The sequence below is a fragment of the Kryptolebias marmoratus genome, linkage group LG7 (genome assembly GCF_001649575.2).
Source record: "Kryptolebias marmoratus isolate JLee-2015 linkage group LG7, ASM164957v2, whole genome shotgun sequence".
Taxonomy (NCBI): domain Eukaryota; kingdom Metazoa; phylum Chordata; class Actinopteri; order Cyprinodontiformes; family Rivulidae; genus Kryptolebias; species Kryptolebias marmoratus.
In genome coordinates this window covers 5,344,237-5,365,646 of record NC_051436.1, presented here as the reverse complement: position 1 = coordinate 5,365,646, position 21,410 = coordinate 5,344,237, and the positions used below count along the sequence as shown (strand labels likewise).

Below are 21,410 nucleotides of genomic sequence, written 5' to 3'. Positions count from 1 at the left end.
GAGGGGACGGCCGCGCGTCGGCGGCGTGTTCGCCCCGGGTCTTTAATGTAACAGCTGATGTTTGTGTGTCTGCGTACCTGTCCTTGCCGTTCTGAATGCCCTGGCCGAGCGTGGCTCTCTCAGCCAGCGGAGAGTTCCGACTGCGGCTGGTACCGGTGGACAGGATGCTATTCTGAGGACACAAAACAGGAAACGTTAGAAAATAACTCAGACTGAGGCGTTTAAAGGTGGCGAAGCAGAACCGCTTTGTACCATCTTACCAATCAGAAAGGATTAAATTACACAAACGTAATCAAGACCTAAAGGGAAGTTATTTTCTGAAGCCTGCCTATTTTGTCACTAAAACTGTACTTAACTTGTCATGTTTAGGACTCCACACACACACACACACACACACACACGAACAGACCTCAGAGTGAGAGAGACACAGTTTGCTGAAACATTTCTGGAAGTTTTAATTGACCAAAACAAAGGAAACGTGAACCGCAGCTTTACCCGAAGTATTAGTGCTGAACAGATTAAATGTTGAGTCAACGTTCACACGGCTGCTTTTTATTTTTATTCCCGCACTCAAACGACTTCAGAACACTTTGTGCTATTTTAGCCACTCGTATCAAAACGTTCAGCTCATTCAGGAGCTCGGTGCTGCGGCTTTTGATTTATGTAACTTCTACACTTTACAAAATATTTAAACTTTATTTGGAAATATGCTCACAGTAGAAATACATCAAGATATTTTCAATTCCTTCAAGACAATTTAATTTTAAATCTGCTTCAGCTACTTTCTGTTTCTCTTCTGCTACTTTTTCACCCGTTTCTTCTTTCAGCTTTTAAACTAACCTTTTGGTGTATTTTGCTTTTAGCTTTTTGATACTTTTAGATACCATTTTGTTACTTTTAGCTAAAACTTTACTACATTTAGGTTTTAGTACGCCTTTTGGTACTCATAGCTAGCCTTTTGCTACTATTAGCTTTTAAGTGCTGTTTTGCTACTTTTAGCTAGCTTTTTGCTATTTATAGCTCCCATTCTGCTACTTTCCGCTTTTAAAACTAACCTTTTGGTTTGCTTAGCTTTTAGCTCACCTTTTACCATTTTAGCTAGCCTTTTGATACCTTTAGCTACCCATTCTGCTACTTTCAGCTTCTAGCTACCATTTTACTACTTTTTGCTTTTAGCTCCTTTGAGGTATTGTTTTGCTCCTTTTAGCTTTTAGCTAATGTTTCAGCTTCCTTGTTAAACTTCAGCTATATCCTTCAGCACTCGGCTTTTCTTCCTGTCCGAGTTTAAACACTGGCTGCTGACAGTAAAACAGTGGAGCCGGTTGTTCTTCATGCTTCACAGTCGCACTAACGAGACGCGTGATTAAAAACATGGCCGTTCAGACGAAAGGCGGGGCTGCGGCTGAGCGTAACGTTTTTATGGGGCTCACCTAGAGAAAAATACTCCCGACTGGTTGAAGCACGAGCTGAATAAATTCAACAAGATCAGAAAACGGAGGTCGCAGATAAAAGTGTGGCAAACTTTAAACTTTCTATCAGCGCTTATTAAGTTTAATGTTTAACTAGAATTTCCGTTGACCTTTGAATTCATGGCTGACGTCAGGTAATTACCGAGAGAAAAGAGTGACTTTCAAAATAAAAGTCAGCTCCCGAGTTCGATTTAATAAAATCCCTCACACAGAAGTCAGTCTAAAACCCTACGAAACCACAGATTCTGGTAATACTGCTGATCTAGTCGTGTAAAATAATAAAAAGAGATAAACGCAGTCCGTCTGTTTCTGTCAGAACTGTCAGTGTCATTAAAAGCGGCGTGGGTGAGGGTCTCACGGTGGAAGGCGTGGCGCTCTTCTTGCGGTCAGATGGCACCAGAGGGCTGGCAGGCACCTTGGTAGTGGAGCTGCCTGATGAACTTTTCCTCCCAGAATCCTCCACTGCAGAGCTGTTGCCTGACTGACCTCTCTTGGAGTAGGAGGAGCCTAATAAAACCGAACAAACAGAACGCCATTTCAAGGATTTACATTCAATCTTAACCCCGTGTCCATCCATCCCCCCCTTCACTCACACACACACAACATTTGCTTTATTCAGCCGCTCTGACACGCCAGTCTCACCCTGCTCATTGGCTCTGCGGTTCTGAGGCTTCTGGTTGGACGACACGCTGCGCTGTACCTTAGAGAGGCAAGACACCCTCGGGTCAGTCAACTACATTTATTACTATTTAAATACATTTACATAAAGAATAAAACATAAAACTAATGTTTGAAGCTGCTTTTTATCCACAGAGCTGTAAAAAAAGAAAGCAGATCAAACCTAAAATGGGTGACATTGGCTGTAATTTAAATACATTGAAGACGTTAAAACAAAAAAAAGAAACAAGTAGATGTGTTTGTCATTTTCTGAATAAATACAGCCAAATGTTTATCTGCCCCCAGCTTTGGTAACGAAACGTCATGTTAGAAAAATATTTTGGGGTCTCATTATACCTTGTGAGGTGGGGAGGGGGCATTTATGTTGCTTAAATCACTTCCTTGCCGTGGCTTAAGGCAACCTTCATCCAGCTGAGGGAGGAAAAAAAAGCTTTTAATATGTGTGTGTGTGTGTGTGTGTGTTAGCATGAGTGGGTACAAGACACCAGAAATAACGCTTCTTAGGTGTTTCAAGTCAAAATAGAGAAAAAGGATTGTCCGTGAAAATGTAGTGTGAATGCGGAGTCCTGTGTAAGAAGCTGAAATTGAGCTGAAAGCTAAACGTAGCACAATGCTAGCTAAACGCTAAAAGAAGCAAACTGCTAACTAGAAGGTAAATATAGCAAAACGCTACTTAAAAGCAGCAAATTTCTAACTAAAAAAAAAGCAAAATGCTAGTAAAAGCTAAACTCCTACAAGTAAAAAAAGCTTAGCTAAAAGTAGCAAAAGACTAGCTAAATTTACCAAAATGTTAGTTTTTTAACTACAGTTAGCATTAGTAGAATTAGCATCAACAGTATTAGCATTAACAGTAGTAGAATTAGCATTATTATACCATTAGCCGTATTAGTACTTGCAGTATTAGCAGAAGTAGATTTCAAAGAGAACAATGTTTTTGAAGAATTTAAAGCAGAGGTGTCCAATCCTGGTCCTCGAGGGCCTCCATCCTGCAGGTTTTACTTGTTTCTCTGCTCCAACACACCTGATCTGAATCAATGAGTGATTAACAGGCTTCTGTAGAACATTAAGAGGTGATTTAACCATGAAACAGGTGTGTTGGAGCAGAGGAACAAGTAAAACATGCAGGATGGTGGCCCTCGAGGACCAGGATTGGAGACCTCAGATTTAAGGAGTTCTCAGTGTATTTCATCAGAAAAAAGGGAAGTAAAAGTAAAAATGTTGAAAATGATAAAAGTTAAAAATAAATAAACAATGGTAAAAGGAACCCTCTCCTGAAGAAGCGGAACGTTTAGATATAAGAGCGGTTAAATTAGCTCAAAATACTTAGATGCTCAAAAACATACAGAAATATAAAAAACAGGTAAACATTTCTACCAATCCTGAATCAACATTACCACAGTTATAAAGATGCTGATGGAGTTACTCGTGTTACACTATTATACAAGAAAACACGAGTAAAACAAGTACTTTTATGGTTTTACCGTCGGTGGTAATACCAGACTGTATGTGTGAGAGAAGCTTTATACCTCAGAGTTCCTGTAGTCCAGAAGCAGGTACGTAGCCATCACCTCATTGTACTTCTGGTTCACCACTGAGTCCAGGATCTCTTCTTGAGAATATCCCATCCGCAGCATTTTCTCTGCACGAAAACACCAACAACACAGATTAGCATTGGGCACGCTCTGTTTGTGATCGGTAATAAAAGGGGGAAGGGGGGCATCAGCTTTTTATTTTAAAGCAGTTTTGAGTATTTCTGCCGCGTACCTGTTCTCCTGGGGTCCTTATAATCTGGCAGAGGTTCAGTGTAAGGTTTGAGTTCGTCCTCCTCGTAGCCCACGTTCATCCATCGGTCCCTCATTATCTGCTGCTGGGATCAAACCAAACCCAATCAGAATGACGGGAGCTATCAGACACGGTGAACTACACACCCAGGACTTTGTGTCTGGTGGTGTTTGGTACATTTACAGCTAATACGTACATGAATCTCTTAGAAGGACGGAACAAAGAGCGCAGGAATTCTGATTTTATGATTAAAACAATCTCCAGACCTAAAACAACTCCTTGAGGATGGAGGACAACCCGTATCGATTCAAACGGCTTCAAGCAGCCATATTGTTTTGGTTTGACACAAACTGAATTAACCAACCATAAAAAAAAGTTTTTTTCCAGTAGTGCTGCAATATTTATTACGACAAGCCAATAAATGACAACACACAAAAGACAGCTTTAATATGGCACTTATTGTTTTACTCTCAGGACAAAAGATCATCTCTTTGCATTCAGTCTGAGCAAATTTTGTGACTCATAAACGGCAAACTAACATGTCTTTACTATGCCTTTAAAAAGCATTTTACACTTCAGCAACAAAGTCACATACGGCTGGTGAAACGGTCCAACTGTGCCCCACTCGTATTAGAAATCAGATTATTTGCCGAGAAACGCTAAACGTTTAATGTCCCAAGTTAAATTTAGAGGACTGGGATGATATTTTATAATAAAATGGATATAAAATGGGGTTTCCTATCTCCCCTGTCAGCTGCTGTGTGTTTTGTGTTTCGAGTGTTCGTGCAGCATACCTCGAGGCTGCCTCGTTTGGAAGGGTTCAGGATCAGGAACTTTTTCAGCAAGTTCTCACAGTCGGTGGACATGTAGAAGGGAATCCTGTATTTACCACGCAGCACGCGCTCTCGCAGTTCCTGCAGACCAGAGAGAACATCGAAAATCAACCACTGACGCCTCACTGCTCTTCATCCGTGTTCATCCGCAACTTTAAGACTTCAAACGTAAACCTGATTAAATTATAACAGAACAAACTTTAACCCTTTTTAGGAATTTTTGGAACAACACAGACATCTGTTTATAAGAATCAGAAAAGGCCAAAGAAACAAATTGCAGGAATAAGTGATGTAACGATGATAATCAGCTTTTTATAGTGTTGCAAGTTGAGTCAAAATATCTCAGAAGGCAAAAAAAGTGCATATTTATCAAAATATGACATTAAAAAAAAGAAATATTTTGTTATCTATACAATCTGGCAAATCTAAAGCAGTGAAACAGATGTTTTTGTTAAATATACAGCAAGTAGAGACACTAATTGGTTATTTTAGATGATTACGATGTCTAATTTTTGTAAAGAACTGAAATGCCAACTCTGATTTTTCTTTAATAATTAACTTTAACTAACATTATATCATACTATATTCGTACAGACAAACTGACATTTCTTTCCAATTTCTTTCTGAATTTAAACTTTTTTACTTTGTGTCAAAGAGCAAAAAACCAAACCAAAACAACAACAAGCTGCTTACAGTTTCTCCATGAGGTTACAAAGCTTTGTCTATCACTTAAACTTTACAAGTAATATAAATAATTTCTTTCAGATTTACAGTTCATCTCTTTTATAAGCCAGATTAAAGCTCCTGAACGCTGTGCACCATATGTGAGCAGCTTAAGCAGCAGCTGAAACTGAAAACAAAAGTAGAAGAAAAGCGAGCAGCAGATATTCCTCTGAAGAAAAATCACGTTTATTTTAGCTCCCTCTTACACCTTCTGTAACTACTTCATTGTTCCAACACCTTCCTGATATTACAATCAGCAAAACTTTGAATCTTTGTCACTCTTGTAAAAGTCATTAAGTGTTGATTTAATCAGGTTGAGCATAAAAATCAGCCGATTCTGATCACAAGTCGAAATATTAGTGCATCCCTAATAGCAAAACTAAACGAGCCTGGATTCTGTTTCAAAGCCATTCAAACATTGATTACATTAAGTTTTATCTCATATTGTGCTCTAAAATGAGTCTGCACTTCCAAAACGAGTCATAAATTTAGTTTTTGATTTCAGTAGGCCGAAGGGAATAGAAGCCAGAGCGATAAATACTACAACCGCCCACAGAACGCAGACATCAGATTATGTAACGCACAAGAACAGACAGAAAAACAAACACTCTCCTCTTCCCAACCTTGAGGTTTTGTCCATCAAAGGGCAGCGAGCCGCTGACCAGCGTGTAGAGGATCACCCCCAGGCTCCAGACGTCCACTTCAGGTCCATCATACTTCTTGCCCTGAAAAAGCTCGGGGGCTGCGTAGGGTGGGGAGCCGCAGAAAGTGTCCAGCTTGTTTCCCAGAGTAAACTCGTTACTGAAGCCGAAATCAGCGATCTTGATGTTCATGTCTGCGTCCAGCAGCAGGTTTTCAGCCTGGAGTGAGGCAGAGGAAATAATCCAAGTTGGAGTTAAATGGTACTCATTGCAAACGGAGCAGCTTGAAAGAGTTCACTCCAGTAGTTTTCCAGATATACTGATAAGCAATCCTGAAATGGGGGAGTAAAAGCGATCTCGATGTAAACAAAAGCACTCAGCTGAATCCACTGGAAACCACGCTGAAGCTCGAGTCTTATGATTGACCTACATTAGGCTGCGTAGGTAAACAAATATGACGGAGAGCCGAGGAGAAGACATTTAGGGGGAAACAATCTGCTGCTAAATGTGAAAATGAGAAAGAAAGAACGACGTGGAGCAGATCAAGCATGAAGACAGAGGTCAGCGTTCAAGTGAAGCTTTTGAGAAACTTCAGCTAACCCGACAAGTTTGACGTCTTTTTAACTCGACCCCTAACGGCTCTCCCAGAGGACGCCACCGCCGTTGACCTAATTTCAGCCACTTTGACTGTTTCCGTAGCTAAACAAACGCATGTGCTAGTTAGCAGCAGTTCAGGAATAAATAACTCAAAAACACTAACAACTGATGTGAGATTTTGTTTCTTAATTTATGATAATTTGTTTTTGGGACCGTCTTTGTGACATTACAGTGATTATCTTTAAAATGTCAAAACTAAGCTGGGAGATGTGGGGGAATAGACAGAAAGAAACATGCGACCCGTGCTGCAGAATGTGTCTGAATGAGCTCAAGCACATTGATTTAATTGAAGTTTGTGTAAAAATGAGTCTTTAAAGTCACCATCTACTAAACCCAGTAAGTAAAAAAAGCATAATATCCTCACAATATACCTTTAATTTTAGGTTTTCTAACAGATACATCTCTAGCAATAATCCTTTTGATTCTAACCCTTTAAGTTTTCTTTAAAATCGACCATTTTTCTCTGCCGTAGCGCCGGGAAATCTCGGGGATTCCCCCCTTTTTTTAAAAAATACACGGCTGAAATTTCCAATGACGTCACTCCAGACCAATAAAAATTGAGTTTTCAAACTCTTGTGAACAAAACCAGCTTGTTGCCGGGTGATAAAAACGCCAAATTTCATCAAACTACGTCTCATTTTATAGCTTTTGAAACGGAGAATTTGAAAATAAAAACTCAATATTGAAAAATTACTCGCTGCGACTCATTTTGCCCGCATGGGTCACACAGAATATATTGATGAAAATGTGTTTGTTTTCCCCCACGTGTGTGTGAGTGATTTGTCTAATACGGTTTACTTTTTGCATGAAACTTCCTTCCACACAAAAAGACCAGAATAAAAAAATAAAAAGAAACCTTGTTGGATCAAAAGAGCACTTTCTGAGTAATAACGGGGCTGGCAGGAAACACACAATGGGCAAAGCGAGCTGCCAGAGCTCATACCTTTGTGTGCGATTGTGTGTGTTTCTTTAAGCATAAAGTGAGCCACCAAGTAGGGAGGCTGGGGTTGCCTAGCAACAGGTAGGTGCTCCGAATGCTCTGCCGCTTCTGCGAGTTTCTGGGTGAATGAGCACGGTAAATACAAAAAAAAAAAAAAAAACGGGACATCGTCTCTAACCCCTGAGCTAAAGTGAACGGACGAATGAATGAGCCGACGTTTCATGAGGAAGCTTTCTTTTTTTTTTTTTTTTTGCCAATTTTAGGGCTGTTGTGGCGCTGTAACTTTCGGATTTCATTTTCATTTTAATCAAGTCAGCACAGAATATTATCAGCCTTAAAGCCGTACTGATTACAACTTACTCCTACTCAGTACGATCAGCCAGGGCTTCTACACACGTTTCATGCTTCTCCAAACTCAAATGTTCACATTTTGAGTCATTTTTTTAAATATCTAAACATCTGTAAATGCTCTAAAATTTACCAAATTTGTGCAGTAGTTTAGTTTTGTTACATGTAAGCTTATGTAATGTACTTAGATGTGTGTTTCAAAGAGTATTTTTATTCCCTTAAATTAGGAGTGATTCGGACAAATGAGCAGGATTATAATAATGATGATTTCCCACGTTGCCTTTTTTAATTAACATCCATTTTTTGCATTAAAAACTTGAAGGAAAAATAATTTATTTTTTATGACTTTGGTGTCAAAACTGAAAATTCCAGGTATGAATAAAAACTACCCGCTTGTGTTTTAGTGGGTTCCTCTGAGGTGACTCCGGCAGTAATCACAATAATGTCTACACGTCTGCCTTCTGGCCCAATAAGAGGATTTAATAACCCCGAATAACATCTTGAACCACGACAACCCGGACGCCTGGATCGCAGTGTACAAGCTGTGATTGAGGTTTGGAGCTAAAAGCTGTGAATTAAAGAGAAATAACACAAACAAAGAGCCTGAAAAGAGGAAAATCAGAGGGGAATTGCATACAAATGTGCCTGGATGTGTGTGTTGAAAGCCAAACACTGTTAACGGGGCCATTATCTCATCTCTGTGATTAACCTTCGGGTCACTTTGTGGGGGCAGCATTTAATCTCAAAAATGAAATCATATGAAGATAAATAGGCTGAGACGGAGAGCGGGAGCTTCCTTTTACACAGAGTAGTCTGTAATCCAGCCATGTCTGTTTGTTTAATGTGTGCGCGCTCACCTTGAGGTCTCTGTGTACTATACATTTCTGATGGCAATACTGCACCGCTGACACAATCTGGAGAGTGAGAAAAGACAACGAGATGATTAGACAGATTATTGGACAATTAGGCAAACAACGCCGTGTACGCTTCATTAGGATTTAATCAGGAGGCAATTATGAGGAACAAACAAGGACACGAGATTCAAACTGTTTATATTTCGTTGATCAACCATCAATCAATGTGTGAACTCAAAACTCCCATCTGACTTGTCATTAATTAGCTGAACGCAGTTCAGTTTGCCTTAAACATTTCAAGGATATCGTACATGCCCAGCCAGGATCCAGGCCTAACTTTACACTTTATCCACAGTTTGCCTCCTAGTTCACCGTGTTATTTCACCATTTTTCATGAAATGGTTAGTGCTTGAACTTAGGAGACGATCTAAAATCACGTTAAAATAACTATTAAATAACACAGTAACAGTTAGCACAGAAATACAGTTCAGGAGATAAGTGCTATGACTTCTGATATATGCAACTTTTATGCTTTTCAAAATATTTAACTCGATTTACAAAAATAAAAACCCTTTAAAATACATTAAAATCTTTTAAAATCCTTCAAAAACTTAGTTTATGTTGCAATCTACTTCAGTATACTTCTAATACTATACTGTTAGTACAGCTAATGCTAATTTTACTAAAGCTAATCCTGCTCATGCTAATGCTAACAATGCTAATGCTAATACTNTTACTTTTCAAAATATCTAATTTTATTTTTCAAATCTTTGTATCCTCTCCATAGGAAAACTTTACCATCCCTTTAATGCCTGGAAAAATATGATGTAAAAATAGTTTTGTTTTCTTGTGCTGTTTTCAGATTTTTAGCTACTATTCTGCTACGTTTAGCTCTTAGCTAGCCTTTTGCTACTTTTAGCATATAGATGCCGTCCTGCTACTTTTACTTTTTAGTTACCATTCTGTTTGTTTGTTTTTCACTTAGGCTTTTGCTGCTTTTTTTTCTTTTTTTTCTTTTGCTTTATTTTAGCTGTTAGCCTTTTGATACTGTTAGCTAGCCTTTTTTAACTTTTAATTAAACCCGCTGCTTTTAGCTACTTTTCTACTTTTAGCTTTTAGCTAGCAGTTAGCTTTCTTGGCTTTTAGTTCATGTTTTGCTCCTTTAAGTCGCTCGGCGCTCAGTGCTGCATATTTAACCCTTTCATGCATGAAATATGAAAAACTCAATCAGGATTTTTTTACTAAGTGTTTTTATACTTCCTTAGGGATGTAAAACAAGGTTTGAAAAAAAATTTTTTTTAATCTTTTATCTCTAAAGAAATATTTATCTGTCCACTCAAGTGTACTTCATGCGTTTTGTACTGTAAAAAACATCAATGTAATAACATGGTAGTTATATAGGTATAGTTGTAATTTAGTTATACAGTTGTAATATGGTATTATATTGGAATGGTGGTTCCTCCACTACTCTGTATACCTCTCTATTTAAGCTCTATTGATAAACATAAAAGTTAACAGAAACATAAAACTTTTTTTCACTAGGCGTTTTATTTATATTTAGGTATGTAAAACAAGGTTACAAAATAAAGATATGTTCCTGTTGGTTCTACATGTGCCAGTGCCATAGATCCCTTGCTGTTCCAGTACATGAAGGAGGGTAATGGTGCAAAAGAAATTGTTAAAAAACACCTTGTGATTTTTGTCCTGAATGTCTTCACAAAGGCGCATGACAATATCTCCAGTCATTCCCAGCTGACTGATCTCACCTCGTCCCCCAGCTGGACCTTAATAGGGTTCAAAGTTGTACATGTGCCCAGAGGATCCTGCTTGCACCCACACTTTAATTCCCCAGGGCTTGGGTTTTTTGGGGATATATTGTTTGATAGACAAACAATATTGATTGTTGATTCTTTTGCTTTTTTCCCCTGAGCTCTGGAAGGTGGTGGTCCCTCAGGTTCAACATCCTCATCTCCTTCCTCAGCCTCAACTTCCTCAGCAACATTTCTAGACTCCTCACCTTTACTATCACTGCTTGAGCCTACCTCTCTGCTTGCACCTGTCTGTACTGGCAGCCATTCCTCATCACTGCTACCAGAATCACAGTCTTCCTCACTTGAGTCTAGAAACTCCTCTATTACCCTGTATGCCTGTCTTTTTGAGCTCTACAAAATAGAAGGATATATGGAAAAAACTGAAATTACATTATAAAAACATAAAGAAGTTGATTTATAGCCAAAATATTATAGGATATGAATTATTTTCAAGAACAACATTGGTAGTAATTGACACTGCATTGAAGTTGAAACATAGCTTGTGATGCATGATGTACAATTGAGTGGACAGGTGATTAATCTGTATTTCCTCAAAATATAAAATCAAAACTTGGAAATTTTTTACATATAATGTCAACTAAGATGTTACTTGATGTAATTATATTTTTTTTACCTGCAATGGTGTCTTTTTATAGAAGGTAGAAATGGAAATAGCCGAGGTGTTCGGTCTTTCTCACCGTCTATCAGTCATCTTGGTTTCACTGATTATTTTTTCCCATTGCAATGACCAGCCAATGGGATTCTTTTGTATGGGATGATGCAATAGCTTCCAATAGAGTGGACTATATGCAGCAGTGGCCAAAATTGCAGGCATTTATAGAGAAAAAACACTTTTAAACAGCTGTACACTGTAGTGACCTCTATGCGTGAAAGGGTTAAAGCATAATCGGTAGTGATAAATTTGTGATTTTACTGTAAAACAAAAAAAACAAAATAAAGAAGTGATATGATATTTATCGCCCAGCCCCAGCACAACTGGACGTTTGTCCCCGTTACACGCACCTGTCTGAATTTGGCACGTGCTTCTTTTTCCTTCATCCTGCCATGGGCCACCAAGTAATCAAACACTTCTCCTGATAGAAAAGAAAAGAAAAAGAGACGAGATTTAGTGTTGGAACCTGATACTTGTTTTCTTAAAACCAGACAAGCAGGAGACAACAATGAACCAAACACTCATGTAAAACTGCTAATATAGATAATATTTTTTTAATGTTATTTTCTCAGCTTTACATTACGAAGAACTCATGAACAATAAGTCATGCTTTTCCCACACATTATTAACTTTATGTTAGCTGAGACCTTTAGTTTATTATGTAACATACAAGCCGCAGGGTCAATGATTTCACAGAAACATGTGCTTACCTCCACTAGCGTACTCCATTACCAGGTACAAAGTCTTCTCTGTCTCTATCACCTCAAAGAGCTTAACTGCAGGCGGAGAGAAAAAGAAAAAGGAAGAATGGGGGGAGGTGGTGCAGGATAAAAAAAATAAATAAAAATGGAGCATTGGACAGAAGTTGAGATGAACAGAGCAAAAAGGAAAAGCGAATAAAAGCATAAAAAAGTACAATTTGAACGTGTTATGACCCTGAAATATGAGTCCGGTGTAACGGCGACGACACAGCGGACACTCGGGTTTCTCTCAGACTCACCTATGTTGGGATGATTCAACAGCTTCATGATTCTCACCTCCCGGAAGAGCTGCGAGAAAACAGGCCAGAAACGAGTCAGTATCACACCATCGGGCTGCAGGCTGAGGTGGTGTTTCTAACTTACATTTATATTCTACACGTTACTGTCTATATGCAACAAAATCAAACCGTGATCTCCAGATTTGATGTTTGTGTTTTTACAAACGGCACAGAAAGGAACCTTTTATTTCCTCCTAATAAACATGAAAGTTAAATCTAACACCGAGCAGAGATTTAAGTAATGCTGCTTTAGGTCTAATCATATTAAAGCAGAAACAACCCCCACTTAATACAACAAGCTTTACTTAGTGGATGCTGTTTTTGGAAATACATTTTTGTTAACGTGTTTCATCTCCAAGAACTGCAGAGGAAGAAATCAAACCTTAAAACTCACAAGACCTTTTAGATTCAAACTATAAAACTTAAAAAACTGAACGTGTCTTTTAAGATCGATTTGTTCAGATCTTTTGGAGTGAGGTTCTGTGGAAACAACATCTCTCTGTTTGGAAAAAGAGAGTTTAAATCTGACCAAACAGACGAGCTAACGGCTAGTCTGAGCGGCTCCTATATTAAAATGGATCCATGCCATCTTAAAGCAGACTTTGATCTTGAATTATTTCACAGCGGCTTATCTGAACGCCCTTTTATAAACCTTTTACGTAGCTGTCGGTCCCACAACTGTTGTTGTTAGCACACGCGAACGGTGGCAGCAGCAGGTAGCTGTAGCAGTTCCTGTGCAGCTCACTGTTCCAAGACTAAATGTGCAACCAGTGCCAGGCTCCAACAGACTCCTAAACACCTGAACCACCACCTGCTGTTTTTATTTGGTGTAAAAATAACCTTTTTTTAAGCAACATTCTTACTCTACTTTAGGCATTTGATGTTTGGACATTTTTAACCTTCCTATCTTTTTGAAACCAAACGCAAAATGTCACTTTTTAAAGTATTTTGTGTCGAGGTTTATGACTTTATTTGATGCCTTCAACACAAATAAAGTTCCTAACCAAAAAAAAAAAGAAACCAAAAGTAACGTAAACGCTTATAAAACAAAAGAATTCACGAAAATTTGAAACGTTTTATTCCACGCTGGTCTCGGCGCCGCTCAGACTAGCTGTTAGCTCGTCGATCTGGACAGAATTAAACCGAATTTATTCCAACTGAACTGTTCAGAGCCAAAGAAAGTAACAATCATTCATAAAACTCGAACTGATCATTTAAAAAAGGCCAATCTTTGACTTCTACCAGAGAGGTCTGACTGGTGGAATGATGAGTCTTCCTCGTCTTCCTCAATCTGACCAAATCTCTTCATCATCATCATCTAGATTAGCTCAAAGGGCTTGGAGGTCCACTGGGGGTTCCAGCCTTTCAGATTTTGAACGTGAATGAGTCTTCCCTTCCTTTGGGAACATCATGTGCTGCAGTCATGTAGATCCTTCCTCTGAGAGGATTCCTTCTTTCAGGTCAAAACCAACTCTCTCAACAGGGACTCGTCAAAAAGGCTCATCTGTTTTGAGGCCTTAAACGTAATGAGACACATGGAACTTCTTAATTACTCAAATCGAGCTGCAGGGACGTATCAAGGTGGTTTAATAAAGGGAGAGAATATTAAAAAAAAAGGTAATATGTTAGGTTTTTTACCTTGTGATTGTTAGGAAATGTGTACAGATCAAAGGAAAAGGAGGAACTGAATCTGCTGTGACCAAAACGTTGAGTCATTTGCAGAATTTATTGACCTTAAAGTTCAAAACGTTATGTCAGAAATCTGTGACTTTAAAACCACAAACCATAAAAGCATTCAGACGTGTAAACGCTTTTGGTTTTAGGTCTCATTTATTTAACATTATACCAAATATTCTCCTTCTAAAGTGATATTCGGACACGTGGATTTGAATCTTGACAAACATTTTAAAGGCAAATTACTAAAAATGAGGTTACTTCTGGTCTTTCTCTGTCGTCTTCACATTTTGCCATGCGAGTCTGGATTTAGATCCGAGTGCGTACCGACTAGATGAGGGACCGGTGTGAGCTTTCAGCGTGCGAGTGGAGCGCACATGGTTGGGCCGTGTGCGCCTCAGTGGACAGACCCCACCCTGCCACGATCAAAGGAAGTAATTGCAGCTTGTTTCCTGTAATTAAAACTCTCTCTGAAAAGCCGGACCACTTCAGACGGCTGGAGAGGAGCGGGGAGACGGGAGAAAGGAGGACGTGTGGGGCGGGAAGAGCGGCTTCGGAGCAAAAAGGGATACAAGGTTTCAAATCTGTGCTCGCTTGTGAGACCGAGTTGAAGAAACTCACCTTTTGCAAACTGGAAGAGTTGAGCTGTGTCTTATCTATGATCTTGACAGCCACCTGGAAGCAAAACAGGAAGTGATTATTACAGCCTCTTATTTGTTTCATTTAAAGCACCGATGCGCGCGACTGCAGCCGGTGACACACAAACGGACCCACCACCGGGCTGCTATCTTTTTCTGGACATGTCACACGCGCAAATATTACCAGATAATCTTGCCGCATTAACACACAATCACAGCAGGAGACGGTTGCGTAACGGGGCGGAGAGAGACCAACACAGAGGGCTGACGGGTGGGTTTCGGTTCCAACCCATAATGAGATCTACGGTTCATAATCCCAAAAAGCAAAGGAGACAAAAAAAAAGAAGAAATAGGAGGCATTTAAAAAAACAGCTGAAGAAATTAAACACCCAGCATCCCTTGAAGGAACGCATATCGCCCGCCACCTTTCATGCCAGTTTTACATCATCTCATGTTGAAATATGACGACTTATACCAAATCTTGAACGGCACATTACCCTCATGTAATACAATTTAAAATGTCACGCTCAGAGTACGCATCGTGGAAGACTCTCAGCTACCACCATCTAAAAGTTTAGCTCAATATCTGCAAAACTGACCGAGTCATAGCTATTTTTGTTTCCTGTAGTAGCCATCTTGAATTGGGTTGGCTCTGAAAGCTAGATCAGTTGTAGATGTACATCCAGTGATTACTGTCTGAAGACTTCTTTAAAATCTGTGCAGTGGCTCATGAGATATTTTGCTAACAGACAAACAGGAACGATGCCAACAGTTGATGCTAAAGTTTCTTGTGTAAGAAGCAGCACTTATGACTATATGTTGTGAATGACTCTCAGCTCTGTAGCAAAATATCTGTATGACTGACTGAATTATAACCATTTTGCATTTTCTGAGGGAAAAAAAACGCCCGGGGGCTCATGAGATATTATGGTAACAAAGACACAAACACACACAGCAGACAGGAGTGAAAACATTATCACTTTTCAAATGTGGGCGACAACAAATGGAACAGAACAAAAGACGACGACGACATAAAGGCACAGAAACAAAGAATAAGTCTCGACGAGGACACAGAACAGAGAGATCTACTTTCTGTTCTTTCTTGCACCGCTCTGTCTGGTTGTGCCTGTCTGACTCTGTCCTGCCCTCCGACTCTCCCTTGTTTATCTTTGCGCGAGCAGCGAGTCACATGGAGTGTTATCAGGGTGTCAGGCACAGGGCTGTCACACGTCGACAGAGCCCGCCCACTGCACTACTCTCCTCGCGCAATTAATCCCACTCAACCGGGAGTCAGCTCGGCGAAGACACGGCCTCTCCGCCAAACGGACACACCACGGAGTTACAGCAAAGCGGAAACATTTAGGCATTTTGTTTTGGTTTTTTCCCCCCAAAGCTGACAATCCAATCTCCTGGAGCAGATGTAAAATCTGAATCTGTGCAAGCCTCCTAGCTACCAGGAAACCAGATTCTACATCTTGAAAAATCACACACATCTCAGCCTTTTTTCCAAATAGTTTTGGATGAGAAAACACTCAGAAGCTTGTTCTCATGCCTCACAAATGTAGTCTGGAGTCAATTAATCTGCTGGTGATGAAAAACTGGACAGTTTTAAGCTTGACAAGTCAAATCAACATTAAAATTTTTGTTTTTCCTTCTTTTTTTGCAGGTCCGTGAATGCACCGTAGATAAGCAGCATTCAGAGGTTTGTAAACAAACCATTGCTAGGTGGCTAATTGGTGCTAGCAAGAACTTTTTACATCGTAAAGACGACAACCCTCCTGCTGCCCGTGGGTCAAATGACCCACAAGGCCTCAGCTAATAGCAAGATCTCTGACATGTTTGGAAATAAAACCCCAAAAAAATAAACAAGAGGTTACACAATGAAAACTGGGTTTTCTACAGAGGGGTGTTGTTGCTCATTTTAAAGCACAGAATTGTGTTTTTCCTTTAAATCACCAGCAGCCACTCAAAATGGTGACACATTTAAATTGTGCAGTTTTATGATTTCAGTTGTGCATTAAATAAAAAAAATGTTGAAATTACATTTCAGATGGGTTTTATTAGCTCTGTCCAATAATTTGGAGGATTAGATTTCCAGAAAAAAATATAAGATCTGTAATCTGGTGTTTTGAAGAAAATAGAAATGTTTTATTTTATTTTATGCTCTTAATTATAGTTATTTAATAAAAAGTCTGAATCATCTAAAATCTTAATCAGCAGGTCAGATCCTGCTAGAAAACTGAAATTGGTCTATCTATAGATGAAAGTTTGCACAACCTTGTTTGATAAACTTTCCATAAAACTAGCCTTTACAAGATGTCTTCACACATATGAAAATAAAAAATAAAGTTTTACAGTAACGGCTAACTGAGTACATATGGAATACAAAAGGTACATAATTTTAGTTTCTAAACTAATAATCCAACGGTGTTTGCTGTCATATATCTCCCTGCCTGATAAAAGTCAAATAAGTTTGGTGTTCAACCTTTCTGACAACAAACTCATAAGATCTCAAACCACCTGCTGAATATTCTTAATTTAGCAGCAAAATTCACTTCAAGCTCACAGCTGTCCCACAAACGACAGGCCTGACTGACTGAGTCTCACTCAACGAGGTCAAAGGTTGGTTCTGAATCACACAGATCAGCGGTACCACCTGATAAATCCACGCTTCAGTTATTCACCGTCACAGAACGTGCTAAAGAAGCAAGAAGTCCTGGCAGTAAGGTCAGCACTGACTGTTTCACTGGTGTCGAGTCACATTGTGTACCGTCGAGTCGGACTGGACGGTACACAATGTGACCGGAAAACCAAAAACCTCAGCTCCTCAAACCGCGCAACAAAGCTGCAACGACAGCTTTGAAGTTTAATCAACCTGCCTGGAGTTTTAAAGACATCTGTTTGCAGAGAAGCCAAAAACAAAAAGGCGCAAACGTATTTAAAAAAATGTATCTAATCCAATCTATACAGAACTGTTGGTTGACACACCGGTGATGATACGCTAATTTATCAAATAAGTTCAAACAAAACCAGTGAAACGACTCGACCCACCTCTTTCCCAGTGAGGACGTGTCGCGCCAGCTTGACCTTGGCGAAGTTGCCTTTGCCGATGGTTTTCAGTAACCGGTAGTTACCGATGTGCGGCTGGTCGTCTGAGGTGGTCGTGGACCCGGAGTTCGGACATCGCGACATGCTGTATCGGCCAGACGACGACTTCTGTTCCTGCAGAAACAGACACATAAGGAGGAGAAAATTAGAAACAAACGTTCATATTAAGCAAAAATTAGGGAACAGTTTTGTCTTTTAGTGACACAACCGTCTCGTTCCCACAGACGGACTGATTCTGGAAAAAAAAAAAAAGATTTGATTTGTGACAAAACGGGACATGTCGCACAAATGTTGATTCCATCTGTGACGAACTTTTCCGCCTGCTTAAAAAGCGCAAAACTGAACGTCCAACATCGCCACGGTCTTCCTGAGCAGAACACTTCTCCAACGAAAGGAGCCGACTTCTTCATTACACCCTCTCCTTGAAGGTAAGCAGTCTAAACTAAAAAACAATCTAACACGCATAAATATAAGCAAACATAAAGCTCAGTTAAATTAATCTATGTGGAGTCTGCAAAGACAATAATATTAAATCATCAAACTGGTGAAATACTCTAATTCACAGTGGAGTTAGTTGCAGCAATAATGATGCCAAACGGATCAAACAAACTATTTTTTGAAGCAACCAGTTGACTGAAGTGAATACATTTAATAAAAAGTTAATAAATCATACAAAAAAGCCATAAAAGCATTACAGTAACAGAAATGGTAAAAATATCTACAAGCAAAACGGTGACTTCAGTAGAAACCACTTTTTACTCCTAGATGTAATTACAAATGTGATGAAAATGATAGAAATGAAGTTTTTTATGTTACTGTAGTCAGGTAATCTGGATAAACCAAACCTGTTGTGCTGTTTAAATAAAATATTTCAAAAAAGCATAACTACCACCTGTCACATTTACTTTGAAAACGGCTGCAGGTCAGTTTTATGTCCGTTTACGCCTTTTTTATTTTTACGTAACGGTTTTGTTTACGTCCACAAACGTAGACCCGTGTGTGATCTGCGGTAGACAGGGTTTGAAAAACCTTGAGAGCAGGCAGGTTCTAACTTGTGCCCAACCAATTAATCCTCATAACAGGTAATTTTTTTAAAGGGTTTGCTGACATGGAAAAAACTATGAATGGATCGACGAGCCAAAGAACGCTCCCAAACAGAACTTTTATTACATGAAGTTTGGCTGTCTGAAGAAGGGCAGCGTGCCTGAAACATTACTACATTTAATTAAGTTTTGTACGAGAACTTAAAATGAATCCAGACAAAATATTTTTTCTCTCCTTGCATTTTTTGACCACATGTATGAAACCTATTAGATCCCCAATAGTTTGAATAAAAAACACAAACAGCAAAGACTTAAAACCAACTTAAAACTGTCCTTTACGGCCTCATGAATTAAATAAAACGCAGCAGACAGGACAGTAGGTCCTTCATCTCAAACACACTCACAGAAAAGTAAACAAAACCTTGATGTGCTAGCAAGTTTTGCATGGTTGGCGACAGCTATTGTGTTTCAACTCCAGGACAGGGTCACAGCAATTGTGTGTGTCTATATATGTCTGTGTGTGTGTGAGGACAGGTGACAGGGATCAGGGTCAGAGGAGAGGACGACTGGCACCAGGGTGACGAGACGCAAACACACACACACACACACACACAGAGTCCATGAAACAAACAGCGAGTGCTGCACACAAACTAAAACACAGTGTTGTGAACACAAAGGTAGACATTGTCCTTTGCTGTAATAAAGAAGGCTCAAAGAAACGGTCCATTTTCTTTGTTCTCCACCTCAAATGTAAACTAGTCAACAAATGACCAGATTAAAGCTTCACCACTTCCTGTAAATGACCCACCCTTCATGTTTTTTCTCAATCGTTTCTCCCCCCGTCTCAGAGTTTCGGGTCATGGGAAACAAGGATTATCATGATTACCCCAACAGCTTTAAGCATTTCTTTCACTCCCCCCACCACCACATCCTTCTCCAGATGGTATGATCTAATGTCTGCATCTCAATCTTCCCCCCAATGAGTTTCCTTCTGCTGACACTGCAGGCTTGAATAAAATGTAATGGGCCAGATTAAGCTTTAACAAATGCGGGGGGGAGATTTAGAATAAACTGACAGTCACATCAAACCAGGAGGACTGGGGACGGGTCTTACGTGGTCTTGAATCAGGGATGAAGCAAATGATTTTTTATTTTTGGATTGAGTGGGAGGCAGACCAAATGTTCTACATGAGCACTAATAAAGACAATAAGATGCAACTGAGGGGTTCACGGCTACATTTCAGCTCGGCAGTCGTCCTGATACAAGTTTATGCTCAGCTTCACTTCATTACTGCTGTAACAAACTGCATATTTAACCTTCAACAAACTATTTCTGTGCTTGAACAGATTCTACAAAGTGTCAGGCTGTCAAAAAATGACAAAAAAGATATATAAATCTGTCTGGACTGATCACACCCAATGCAGGAAGTGTTTCATGAAACCAACAGATGGGCCTGCATGCAAAAACTAGCAGCATGTAGCCTTTTTATGAAACTATACAAAACCTCAAAACCAATAAATACCAAAAAAAAAACAGATTAATACACAGACAGTCATTTAACTGTACAATTTGAAATGCTTTTAACTGTTTCATTAAGCTTATTGTTCAGTGTTTTTGTCTTTTCTGCAGCAGATAAAAGCTAAATTGTTAACATGTTTTCAAGAAGCAGCAAAATTTAGGAAATACTCTTAAATTACCTGCAGTAATAAGATAACATCACAGCCTTTCTAGGCAGTACCATAAACCGTATACGGTAGTATAATTTGAAGAAGCCTTAAAGGTATTTTAAAAAGTCATACAAGTGGGATTTGTTAATTAATTAAAAGACATGCGTTGAGGCATACTTGGATTTTTAAAAAAGCCAGGTTTACTTTGTTCAATAAGACAAAAACAGCTTCATAGAGAGAACATTTAAAGAAAATAGACCAATTTTAACTACCACTTTATTTCCCCTCCAATTTATAAAAATGTCCAGCTTTAATTTATCAATAAGTGGTATTTATAATTACTAATTCTGACATAAATTACACAGATGTGGTGCAATTCACCCAAAAGCACATTTTAATCTGCTGTTTTAAGGTTAAATGAGACAAACCTCTTTACAGCGCGTCATTTAAAGCAGATTACTTAAATACAAATAAGACTATCCTCTTTTCTGAACCCCTCTTTTTAAATGATGGCATTATTAGGTTTTTACAGTAACGATTAGTTGAAAACCAACAGTAAAACTGCTTCTGAGAGACAAATCTCTATTTTTAATATGTTCCCTGTCTGTTACCGTTGGCGTTTCCTTCTCCCGCTCAGAACGGGTCAACCAGAAACCTTTTAGATTTCTGTCATGGGCGGATAGAGTGTCTTCACAAACTGACCCTCGCAATTTACACACGTTTCCTCTGATGTCTCTCACTTATCCGAGGCGCTCGGGCTCTTCAGTCCTTCCTCTCCTATCCTCTTTCATGTCTGACTATTTTTGTCTTCTGATTCTTCCTTCATTTTTG

General features: G+C 39.2%; 1 protein-coding gene across 12 annotated transcripts in view; it reads right to left on the bottom strand.

Moving 5' to 3' along the window:
- Window positions 1-21,410, bottom strand: part of mark2b (MAP/microtubule affinity-regulating kinase 2b) — a 62,800-nt gene that overhangs the window by 22,523 nt on the left and 18,867 nt on the right. For 8 of the 12 annotated variants that reach the window (XM_017428021.3, XM_037976417.1, XM_037976419.1 and 5 more), the window contains exons 2-15: window positions 17,812-17,982; window positions 14,744-14,797; window positions 12,410-12,458; window positions 12,120-12,185; window positions 11,760-11,830; window positions 8,929-8,985; window positions 6,109-6,345; window positions 4,724-4,843; window positions 3,912-4,014; window positions 3,674-3,786; window positions 2,484-2,558; window positions 2,112-2,169; window positions 1,828-1,976; window positions 78-172 (exon numbers count right to left, since the gene is read on the bottom strand). In XM_017428021.3, the coding sequence (XP_017283510.1) occupies window positions 78-172; window positions 1,828-1,976; window positions 2,112-2,169; window positions 2,484-2,558; window positions 3,674-3,786; window positions 3,912-4,014; window positions 4,724-4,843; window positions 6,109-6,345; window positions 8,929-8,985; window positions 11,760-11,830; window positions 12,120-12,185; window positions 12,410-12,458; window positions 14,744-14,797; window positions 17,812-17,982 (1,418 nt within the window). The remainder of the gene's footprint in view (window positions 1-77; window positions 173-1,827; window positions 1,977-2,111; window positions 2,170-2,483; window positions 2,559-3,673; window positions 3,787-3,911; window positions 4,015-4,723; window positions 4,844-6,108; window positions 6,346-8,928; window positions 8,986-11,759; window positions 11,831-12,119; window positions 12,186-12,409; window positions 12,459-14,743; window positions 14,798-17,811; window positions 17,983-21,410) is intronic. The other 4 variants (XM_037976418.1, XM_037976426.1, XM_037976427.1 and 1 more) reach the window with 2 other exon arrangements.